Source organism: Enoplosus armatus, chromosome 6 (genome assembly GCF_043641665.1).
Source record: "Enoplosus armatus isolate fEnoArm2 chromosome 6, fEnoArm2.hap1, whole genome shotgun sequence".
In the NCBI taxonomy this organism is placed as follows: Eukaryota; Metazoa; Chordata; class Actinopteri; order Centrarchiformes; family Enoplosidae; genus Enoplosus; species Enoplosus armatus.
In genome coordinates this window covers 8980772-8992925 of record NC_092185.1, presented here as the reverse complement: position 1 = coordinate 8992925, position 12154 = coordinate 8980772, and the positions used below count along the sequence as shown (strand labels likewise).

General features: G+C 42.6%; 1 protein-coding gene across 1 annotated transcript; it reads left to right on the top strand.

Moving 5' to 3' along the window:
• Positions 1-408: 408 nt before the first annotated feature.
• On the top strand, positions 409-6072 carry dnaja2b (DnaJ heat shock protein family (Hsp40) member A2b). The gene is made up of 9 exons (XM_070907514.1): positions 409-486; positions 1692-1751; positions 2176-2402; positions 2486-2566; positions 2725-2858; positions 2978-3174; positions 3336-3480; positions 4121-4248; positions 4360-6072. The coding sequence occupies exons 1-9, from the start codon at positions 409-411 to the stop codon at positions 4546-4548; spliced, it is 1239 nt and encodes a 412-aa protein (XP_070763615.1). The 3' UTR covers positions 4549-6072.
• Positions 6073-12154: the final 6082 nt, after the last annotated feature.

The following is a 12154-nucleotide window of genomic DNA, read 5'->3' as shown; positions in this document are numbered from 1 at the left end:
TGAATACATGTTTGTAGCAAGTGTTTTATGGCACTGATTGGCAAGTCTAAAAGTAAATTTATAGCCTTTTCAACCTCATGAATGCACTTTAACGCTTGCGGGCTTTTTAACCCACCAGATTAATATCAGTAATAATAAAACGTTCCGAATTGGAAACATTATGTATAACGTCCCATTTTGTTCAATATTTAAGAAGATAAGGATGCATTCAACGTAAAAACAAAAGCCCCCTAACTGTTAAGTGTGTGAATAACATGGTTGCTGTTTTTTGGCATCTGTTTCCGAGTGGGTGTTTGTGTCTGTCGTAGTATCTGGCAACCCTGGACAGTCCCAGCCGGTGAATCTTGCGTCGGTTCCTCGTTCAGCTGAACCTCCGCAGAAGGTCTTTCTGTGTAGCCGGCTAGCATCATGGCGAACGTTGTGGATACTAAGCTATATGACATCCTCGGAGTTTCACCATCTGCCTCTGAAAATGAACTAAAAAAGGTACGTACCCTCTGACACGAAAAGGAAATTTGTTAGAATAAGAACAGAATTAAAAAAGGAAGAGAGGTCAGCAGTGAGATGTGGCCTAGAAACAAGCTAATAAACGTGAGCTAGTTTACTGAACGCTAGCTAGAGATGCTCAGCAGCAGTTTGCGAGGTTGCTAGCCTAGCCAACAAGCTAAGCTACCAAGTTAACAGTTCAGTACTTCGTGGCACGACGTTTGTGAAGATAATTAAAGCTACTCATGGGTGTTTGTGAAATACCAATGATACCAATATAATTTTCATCGTTTCTACTTAAATCATTAGGATATAGCTAGCCTGCCGAAAAACAAGAAATACACTGGTGACCACGAGTGTGATAGCTTGCCGGCTACTAACGTTAGATTATAGCTACATTCCAGCAAATACCCTACGCCAAGTCGAGCGGTAACGAAGCAATTAACGTTAGCTAAACAGCTCAGCTAGGTAAAATATCACAAAAAGAAATTCGCTTGTGTGATGTAACATTTGGTAACGCTAAACTTGCCATGAAATTAGTCTTGAGTTAACGTTTATAGATGAACTTGTGTGGTGGTTACTAACGTTAGCTAACGTTAATGTCAACCATGTAGCTACTATATACTCGACGTAGTTAGCCAACATGCACGTCGCTCTGTACTCCAGACTCCATCCAAACATCAGGCAGCAACGAATTGTTTATTGTCCACAAACCTTCAGCCCTTGCTAAACATCACGTGAGACATTTTACTGTTCGTGACCGTTTGGATATTCGTCCTATATTCTGTAACTTAAACCACTCGATATATTTAGTCTGATTTAAACTATTGCGAGACAATCGCCTGTCATCCATGCTAGATGATGGCGACTATCGACAGTGCGATTCACTTACAAAACCTGTTTGCCAAAATGAAATGCTTTTAATTTTATGTTAGATACAAACTCAAAAGATGCAGATTTTCGGGTGTAGTTTTGTTGACGTCGTCTTCACACTCGAGTGTTTTGAGTGTCTGAGATGTCAAAGGCAGCTATGCTCTTGCTGGTGTCCTGATGTTTTTGACAGCAGGCCCATAAGTCAATCCCTTGGCTAGTTCGGCCAGTTAATACACTTAGTTAGTGATTGCTAGCAGAGCTATTTAACACCATTGGCACCTGAGCTCAGGGTGCTCACAGCTTTATTCACGTTTTTATTTGATTTATTACAGGCCTACCGCAAATTGGCCAAAGAGTACCATCCTGACAAGAACCCTGATGCTGGAGACAAGGTATGATGCACCAAAGCATGTCATGGTAACAACAGCAACACCTTAGATAGTAACAGCGCTAACAGGAGCAGCTCAATTGCTCAACAATTGGGACCAAGAAATGATGTCAACTTAGTTTGTCATAGTCACACAGCCCAACTCTTTGAGGGTTAACACAAGTTACAGATCAGAGTACACAACATGAAACAGCTTTTCCCTAGAGAAATGTGTATCAGTTTTTGATTTGTACTGCTCTATGACTTTACTCCTCTGATTCTGCAAGAACATGACAAGAGAGAATAGATTGTCTTTTTAATTTCTTTTTACTTCGTAAGAGGGGCTCATCAGACACAAAACTCCTTGGCCCTTTTTGCTGTGATGTACTGAATCGTTTGTATCTTACACTGTGTCAAGCTGTCTGATTTTTCTTTTCTTCATTTTCCAGTTTAAAGAGATCAGTTTTGCGTATGAGGTACTGACAAACCCAGAAAAGAAGGAGCTTTATGATCGCTATGGAGAACAGGGGCTACGGGAGGGAGGAGGCGGAGGGCCTGGCATGGACGATATCTTCTCTCACATTTTTGGCGGAGGACTGTTTGGGTTCATGGGGGGACAGGGCAGAGGACGCAATGGAGGCAAGAGGAGAGGAGATGATATGGTACACCCTCTGAAGTAAGTATGCTACTTTAATGCAGTCTGGGTGCTTCAGTGGGTGGTTAAAATATAATGTGTAATGTAAACTCTTTTTTTCACAGAGTTTCTCTTGAAGACCTCTACAATGGCAAAACCACCAAACTGCAGCTCAGTAAGAATGTCCTTTGTGGTGCCTGTAATGGGTGAGTTTGCTTTGGATGTTTAATTCTTATTATCGAAAAAAAACTGCATAATGATCTATAGTTTCAAAGCCCTGACAGAAGATGGTATGTAATTGCAATAATTTTGAGAGATAGACATTTCTGTTAACAATGCTGATATTTTACCGTTTGCCTTTTAGTCAGGGGGGTAAGGCAGGAGCAGTGCAGAAGTGTGTGGCATGCAGAGGACGAGGTATGAGAATCATGATTAGACAGCTGGCCCCTGGGATGGTCCAACAGATGCAGTCAGTCTGCACAGACTGCAATGGAGAGGGTAATATTGTCCATTAACACCCACACACTGATTGTACTTTTAAAAGACATGGATGAAGTATAATAACGAGCACAACAGCATTTTGAAATTGTCCAATCTCTGTATGTGTGCTTGCGCAGGTGAAGTGATAAATGAGAAGGACCGCTGCAGAAAGTGTGAGGGTCATAAGGTGTGTAAGGAGACTAAGCTTCTGGAGGTGCATGTGGACAAAGGCATGAGACATGGACAGAAGATCACATTCTCTGGGGAAGCTGACCAAGCACCAGGTGTTGAACCAGGAGATATAGTCCTGGTGCTGCAGGAGAAAGAACATGAGGTAAAAAAAAAAACAATTGGCTTCTGATATTGATTGTTTAGCCTGTTGACTTTATTATCATGGCTAAGAAGATAATTGTTGTTATTTAGGGGATATTTCTACATTTTTGATAATCATATTATAAAAACAAACAACACATTTGGGATTTCAATCTAAATCAGGAATTCCGCCGTGATGGCAGTGACCTTCACATGGTCCAACGTATCGGCCTGGTTGAAGCTCTGTGTGGCTTCCAGTTGACTGTCACACACCTTGATGGACGTCAGTTGCTTGTCAAATACCCACCTGGCAAGGTCATTGAGCCAGGTAAACATATCTGCATACCACATTAATTGATTATATTTGTTTCGTGACATTCCTGCTTTTTTTTACTGCGCAAAAGATGATGACTCTTACATTTACTGTTTACTGCAGCTGGTGGTGCAAACCTTTATTTTTGGGACAACGGATTAAAAGTGTTAAAAAAAAAAGACATTTTGGAAAAGCAATCCACACTGACACTAATGGAGTGCAGGCCACTTATACATGGAATAACAGCAAAAATGCTGGTTGCAGAACTAAGCAGAGTGAGAAATAAACATCAACCATGAGCCAAATTGCTCGTAAATATTTGATTTAGCAGCTTGGTTTACTTTCTCTACCAGCCATTTTTGCAACAAGCCATCTTTTTGTTTATAAAAAATCTGACCTGGTAAAGGTGTAAAGTCAATATGGTTTGTGTACAAATGTCCTTTTTTTTACCTCAGATCTTAGGCATACACAAACATTTTGATGACAGTTAAAACTTGAGAAAGTGGAATGTAATTCTAATTTTCTCATTTATTGTGTGAATATAAAACAAATCCCAAATAATAGGATTTTAAATTGGTATTGTAGCTCATAATAATATGTGAAGTGGTGTACAAATGTAAAGCGTAGTTCAAATTGCCTGACAATTCTGTGGCAGGATGTATTCGAATGGTGAAGGGGGAGGGGATGCCTCAGTACAGAAACCCATTTGAGAAGGGAGACCTTTACATCAAGTTTGACGTCCAGTTCCCTGAGAACAACTGGATTAGCCCCGAAAAACTGAACGTGAGTTGCAGTCGTTAAACATCCTGATTTGCACAATTTTAAGTCCAGTAAGCTTGAATGATTGTGCTGTCATGATCAATTAAAAAAATCCAAATAATGAATTTCTTTCAGGAACTTGAGTGCTTGCTGCCTGCTCGTGCTGAGAATCCTGTTATCGCAGCAGATGCAGAGGAAGTTGACCTGACAGAATTTGACAAGAGTCAAGGGTCAGGAGGTGGAGCCAGGAGAGAGGCCTACAATGATAGTTCTGATGAGGAAGGGGGTCACCATGGCCCAGGGGTGCAGTGCGCACACCAATAGAAAGACTCATACATAAAGACATGCACACACATAAATGCATAAATACATGAACATCCCTCGATTCCCATTGCTAACACCACTCAAGACTTGATGCACATACACGCACATTTCTCTCCTTTCATGATTCCCATGAAAAAGAGATATACACAAGTACATATACACGTATATCCACCCTCCTCAGTTCCATGGTGCCCATAAGTCAGAGATATGCTGGATGTGTGATGACCATTTTGTGTTTATGGACAGTAGTGCTCATCAAAGCCTCCAGCAAGAAGGTGGTCTCAGTCTCAGTGGTTCACTGACTGAACTTGACTCGGACCTCCCTGTTTTCATCCCAGGCTTTTACCTTTCACTGTGGGAAACACCAGTCTAGTGTATAAAATGCAAATATTGTTGACTATCTTGTATAAGGTGTAGTTTAGTCTATCACACACAAGCGCATGCTGCTTTCTTGCTGAAGATCTTACACATATAGATCCAGGGTCCGGACACTATAGAGAAATCTGACACCACACCTGTTTAAATTTCAACGTGTCACTGCTATCAAAGTGCCCTGCTATCATAAGAGCTGACCTGATTACAGCCCTAAAAGTGTGTCCTCGGCACAGCCTGCTGAGAACCGCACGTTTAACCCACCTCATCCTCTACGGTCAACTGTCATATTTTGAAAACAGGACTGGTTGTGTTTAGTCCCCAGCTGTCACATTGCTAGAATATTAAAGCCCTGAGTATAACACCTGTCAGGCACCATGTTTTATTAGTTTGGAATTTAAGCTTTCTGTCTTTGTTGGTTTGAATGGTAGTGTGTTCGAGACCATGGATCTTGAACCTAAGTTGTGTACTCTTCTTTTGATTTGAGGACACACTTGTGTACTTTGTATGTACTGTATGTGTGTAATGCAGTGGCTCAGTGTGTGTGAGCTGCTGTGGAATGTTCTGGCTTGTTAGGGTGATAGGTATTCCTGCTTTGTGTTTGACTGCAGTGTGAGTGGACACTATATAGGGGTCTATTAAAGAGGAAAAAAACAGAATGTTTATTTGCTGAGAATCTCTCCCATGTAGACATTTTCCCCCTACCCACCAGGACCAAGAGATCCTCCTCTCTTGCAGGAAAACCACTGACCGACCCTCTGTATTATACATATCTCCCCATCGTAGAGTTGTTAGCCAAACTTACATCCTTTGACATGTTACAATATTCCCATTCCCATTTACCTGTAAATAAATACAGCCCCAGTCCATAGGTGCATTCAAAGTCTACAGCAGCGTCCCTCTAGTCACATTATTTCTTACACAAGTGAGTAATGGCCGACAGTGCCAATATAAATGTTATGTTCACATGAAGGTGAGTTGATAGAACCTCTGTAGACTGTTAACATGCACCTCTGTGACTCGTTGTGTATGTACTTTAGACCACAGGGGGATAATAGGTGTACACAACTGAGGGGGGGTCATTGATAAATGACATTACTGTTGATGCTTATGTTTGTCAAAATGATAATTAAACTGTATAATAAACAGTCACTATATGTTTGAGATCTGTTTTATTTCATATGCATGAACACATCAGAATATTATACGAGGAACAATGTGGCATAATAGAATCATATATCGAATATGGGATTAAGTTAAAATCCCTCTTTTAACGACATGAATTTAAGCAGCTGTAGTTTCTCAGTCTGCTCCATCATCTGTTTCTCTGCTGTGGAGAGCTACTGGACCCAGGAGTTCCTTAAACCCTGCAGTATTTCTGAAGGATAAAAAAAAAAGGCAAGGCAGCTTTATTTATATTCAGTAGCACATTCCAAGCAGGCAATTCAAAGTGTGTTGCATTACAATGACATTCAAAAACAAGCAAGACAAGCCAGAATAAAATATTTGCGATAAAATTAAATCAAATATAAATAGAATAGACCAGAAACCCAAAGGAATTAGATGGAGGTTAACATTAATTTAGTGATTTCTTACCTGTCTCGTTTGGACTGCATGACGTAGGAGCGCTCTCTTCTCAGCTGCTCCAGTCTCTCTCTGACAACGGTCTTCTGCTGGTTCTTATCCTCCTAAAACACAATAGTTATAGCGATAATATAAAACTTAGATAGATAGAAATATGCTGACTGATTTGCTCAATCTACAGTATTTTACAGGTGGTAGATCTTGTGTGAGGTGCCTCAGTCTGTCTGTGTGTTTCAGGCCTAGCAGATCTTCCTCTGCCTGCCTGTTCTGGATTATCGACAGACGCTCCTGGACCTGAAAGACAAACAGTGTCAGAGTGACATGTCACCTCTGCCTCTCACATACGCTGATCTGAACACTCTTTCAGTGGCCCTCTATCCACTTTTCTCTAGTAGTTGAAGTTGTGCCAGAAATCCCTACTCTCTCTCACCCTCAGAAGTTGTCTCTCTCTATCTCTCTGCTGCCTCTGTTCCACCTTTCTTTGCATGTCCACCAGGTTGCGCATTGTCCGTTCTCTCTCCACTGCTGAGACCGGCTCTGTGGCTCGCTCTCTCTCCATCAGTGTGGATTCCCTCTCTGCAGGGCTACAGTCAACCTTACAGTCAACCTTTACAACAGGAAACAGCATTTAAATGAGTGAATAATGTGAAAATGCTCGAATTATGAGCACTGGTTGCACAAATATGTAACGGTGGACTTACTGTGGCTTGCGATTTATATTTCTGGTCCTCAGCGTGAGCAGGGTCAGGCCCTCTCAGGTCCCACAGCTCTGACTCTGTTGCAGTGGGACACATTTCCACCTCAGCCACTTCTGCCTCCACATGCTCATTGGTCAGTCCAGAGCAGAGGTCACCAGCGTGCCGCTGAATCTCAGGAGGGTCAACCAAGAGATGTGGTTGTGCAGCCTGCAGGGTCTGTGTTTGCAGGTCACTGTGGGATACAACTTCTCCCTTCTCTGGTTGATCAGCTATTGCGCTCTTCTCTAAGGTCAACTAATGAGAATATAAAAGGGCAAAAAATCAGATGCATGAGATAGTAATACAATGTTTTATGGTGTGCTTTACACTTGTGTACAGAGTACCTGTTGTACTGTGTTGCTCTGCTGGTCTGCTTCAGACTGTGCGTCAGGATGACCTGTGGTACCAGACTGGAATAGATCTTCTCTATCACCACAAGTGTCCTCACACTGTTCAGCTGCGCTGCTGATGTCTCTTGACTGGACTTGGGTCTTCAAACTGCTCCCAACATCCTGGCTCTGTCCTGCAGCCTCTGCCTTATAGTCAGTGTCATCCTCTGGTGGTTTGCTCCAAGCAAGGGTGATCAGTGAGCCCTGTTTCTCATAGCTCTGCGGGCTCTTTGTTTCACCACCGTCTTCTTCTTCCTGGGCTCCTCCTTCTGCAGCAAGACTCTCATGAGTATTACTTGATGCATCTGATACACACAAGATCTCCAAGTAGGGCAGGTCCTCCATGGCCACTCCGCAACCTGGGAGAATGCAAAGTATTGTAATTGCAGCTGTGAATGTATGGTAATCTATGTCTGCCTGTGTTTGCACTACCTGTACAGACGTCGTGTTCTTCACTCCCATCTGCAGCTTGCACCTCATTCAGTTCTCTGCTGGCCCCTCTGATTGAATCGGCCCTCTGAGCTTCAGCTGGCCCTCCACTACTGTTTTGAACTTCGACAGGTCCACTGCAGCAGGACTGAACTGTGATTTGCTCTTTTCTGCTATTTTCGGTTAATTTTGAGGTGAGTATAGAGCCTGAAGTAAGAGGGTCGTCTGAGACCAGGAGTTGGAGTGAGTTGCTGTAGCGCTGTGCTTGAAGTTCAGATTCATACTCATCTTGCAGAGCTTGGACACCCTGTGCACTCTTAACAGACACATCATTATTTTAACAGGCTGTGCTTTGTTAAAAGAGCATGCGTTACAGCGGATTGGATGCTGTGGTTGTCTTGACTCACCTTGTCCATCAGTGCTGGCAGTAGTGCAGAAGCTTGGGCCTCCTGGAGCTCCATCAGACAGGTCAAGAGGAGCAGGGAACAATCCTCCAGCTGATGTTGGGACGACATCGCCGGTTTACTGCTCATGTGGGCCTGCATTTGGGGCTGGGTCTGGAGTTGTGGCTGAGGGTGCAGGCTAGCCTGGATTTGTCTCAGCCTTTTTATATAGCCATTTCTTAAAGCAGCTTGCTTATGACTATCTACATAGGAAACAGGAAACCAGAAAGATGGAGCACAGAAATGAGAATACAAAAGAAAACCAATTCTGACAAACATGCAGCAGAAAAAGAAGAAGATATTGATTTACCCTCTTTTGTAGGGACTGTGCAACCTGGCTCTTGCAAATCCTCCAGGGAGATCCCGTGTACCGACTTGACCAGGTGCTTCCTCTCCTGCTCCTGAGTCAGCACCAGCAACTGCAGCACTGCCTGCTGTGATGGGGCCAAAGTTTTTGTTCTGCTCCTGATAAAAGTACTGTAGTGTTTTCCTTTTAGCCATTATTCCAAAACAATCTTACTCCACAAAACAACATAATTCAAGAATAATGTTAAGACATGATGCACTGCCTATGTCTCAGAGTCAGTGGCCTGTCAGCAGATTTACAGTACCTGCTGTGGTGATCCTGAGATCAAGTCTTTCTGTTGCTCTCCCTCTTCACCATGTAGCCACAGGGCAGCCTGCTCGGCTCTGCATGGACTCTTAACATGTGGCCTGAACAGATACACGAGAGACAGACAGCTGAAACTGAGTGTCCAAAGACCTCATGATAGTGAGTACATTTGCAGTTATTTTCACTGTTGGTGTTTGTTGGCTCACCATGTCTCCCAGGACTGACGAGCTGCCAGTAGAGCGCTGTAGGACATTTTTTCTCTCTGAGCTCTGAGAGTTGCCAAACTGATGAATAGACACAACAGTCTCAGGCTCTCCCTGTCCAGCCTGGAAGGCAAAAGATTAATAAATCAACTAATTCCAGACCTGGTTAGAGTCCATGTGTATCAAATCTGGAATAAAAATGTATTTGCAAACAATTCCTTGCATTAGCGTTAACCTGCTTTGGGTACAAGGTGAGCAAGATCATGCAGTAAGTAAATAAGATTATTACAAGATTATTCTAAAGTCAAGCATGTGGATATATGTGGGATTGACAACTCATCTGACTTCATTTTGGCTTTTACTCCCAACAGGTTAAAATGTGTGTCATCTGCACCTGATGTGTTTCAGAAGTATTTACCTCTCACCCAGGACTGTTAGTGTGTCCTTTTCTTGTTGACGAAATGTGTGTAACTCACACAGGAGCGAGACGGCAGACCACGACTCTTCCCTGGACTCAGGATGGCTTCTAAAAGATGCTCCCAGGCAGGCCCATGTTTTACCACCCATTAAGGGAAAATGGCAGGTGGTTTGTAATGTTTACTTGAATTTTGATCACGTACACTTTCTGTGTTTTTATTCATGACTGAAGGTAACAGACATTACTGCTCTCAGTACACACTGTATCTTTACTTCTCTTTAGTTTGTTTTCGAAACCAAGAAATATTGTTGTTTTCAATTTAACGTTTCAGTATATTTAGTTTTCATATCATCTTACATTTACAATAATAACCTTGGTGCATGTGTGTTACCTGTATATCCTGAATGCTCCTGGCAGCTCAGCCAAACGAAGCATGTCACCTGACTCCAAAGCCTCCTCTGCAAGATCCTCCAGCCCCTCCTCTTCCTTGTGTTGTTGCCATGGCAGCAGAGTCTCCCATATACTGAGAGCTGTGGAATCACCCCCCCCACCCCAAAAAAATGTGAAGCATCTGTTCCAGGCTCTATGATGCCGAGTAAGTTGTACTTAGAGATTGCTCTCTGTTATATTGTGACAACAGTTCAGAGAAACGTTTCCTTACTGTAGTGCTCCTGGAGCATTTCTGTGTAAAGCAAGTGGGTCACCACATCATATTTCACCTCCACCAAGAGGAGGACGTCTGACAGGGAGACGCAGCCCCAGGCCTGACCTCTAATACCTAGGCTTTGGCCCTGCCCGGGAGAGCGCAATATACTTTGAGCACCCTGTGACGCCAATCTAAGAAGATAAACACAAACACATATCAACATTATAATTATAGTAAACAAGCACTTCCATACATAAGGGGTAGCTTGTAACATCACATAAAGGTGTTAATAGTTTACTTGAAGTAAAAGAAGCAACACTGCAATGAGTAAATGCTCAATTAAAGTGATGTGACTTTTTCTTCTTCAAACAAATTAAAAGTTTAATTAATTTGCAATAAAATGCATTGCTGCTCAAATCAATACACTCAGGAGTGTGGTGCTACAGCCTTACTTGGTCTGGTGTGACCAGTAGCTAATGGTGGCTTATGTTAGCTGACATTAGCAGACTTTAGGTGGGTTTATGCATAACAGACATTACTGGTCTGTTCACTGGCTTTAGAATGATCTTACTGTATGTTTTGCAAGAATAGCCCCAATTTGCAAGGTAACTAGAAACTCTCTTCATATACACATAATGTAGTGGAGTAAAAAATAAAATACTTACCTCTGTACTGTGATATCCTCATGTCTGCTGAGTCTGCCTACCTACCACCTTCCTAGACGCTCGAGCTAAACTATCTCACAGAGTCAAAGTATCAAATATTGTGTTATAAAAAAGAAAACTGAAGTAAAGTTCCTTCAACTTCTTAAACTCCAGATGCTCACCTGGCCCAGCACTGCCTGGCTGCCTTCTTGAGCCTCTTCACGCTCCCATACTGCTCCTTTCCCCCCACCGGTCTCTCCTTCTGTGCATGGAGAGTAAATGTAATGATGAACAGAGCAACTGCCTCCATGCAGGAGAAAAATCTGCTACACTGCAAGCACATACCTGTAAACTGCCTGCGTCAAAGGCTTTTTTGAAAGTGTTTGGGTCTGCGCTTTGGAGCACATGCCGACCGATGATATCTGGCTTGTCCATCACATAGAGAGTGTCGAGATTTCCAACATTTAGCAGCTGGAGGTCCCAGTAGAGCTGGAGATAACAGTATTGACTCTTAGTAGTGATGACAAAATAATATTTAGGTCACTTGGTTTCTCAGACACCGTCATATGAAATTCAGAGAAAAGAAAAGCATTTCATTAACTACCTTTTCCTTCTTTTCCCTCTCCCTTTCCATTTCTAGGAGAACGTCCAACACATTTTCACCAACACAGGACCACCTATTGTCACCTCCTGCCATCTGAAACACGCACAGAGAAATAGGAGTATTTATGTGACGATGAAGATTTTGATTTTGATGGTGATGTTGGTTGTTTAAAATAAGTTACGAGTTTTTACCTTTTCCATGGCCACATGTGCTTCATCAGCATCGGAGGGAACATGAAACACTTTGCGGTAGAGGAGACTCACATCTTCAGAGGAAAACTCTCCTCCGACAGACAGACCCAGGGATCGGTACAGACCGGCGATACAATCCTGAAAGAAGATACAAGGACATTAGTTGTATTTTACACATGGAAAACAAATGCTGTTGTCACCCAACATCAAAACATCTTACCTGCTCCATGTTTTCACCACCGTGGGCTGATAAATTATACAGGCTATTACTATGGTTACAGCAGTCCTCTGGACAACAGCTGGATCAGGTTACCAGGCAACAAAAGTGACAGA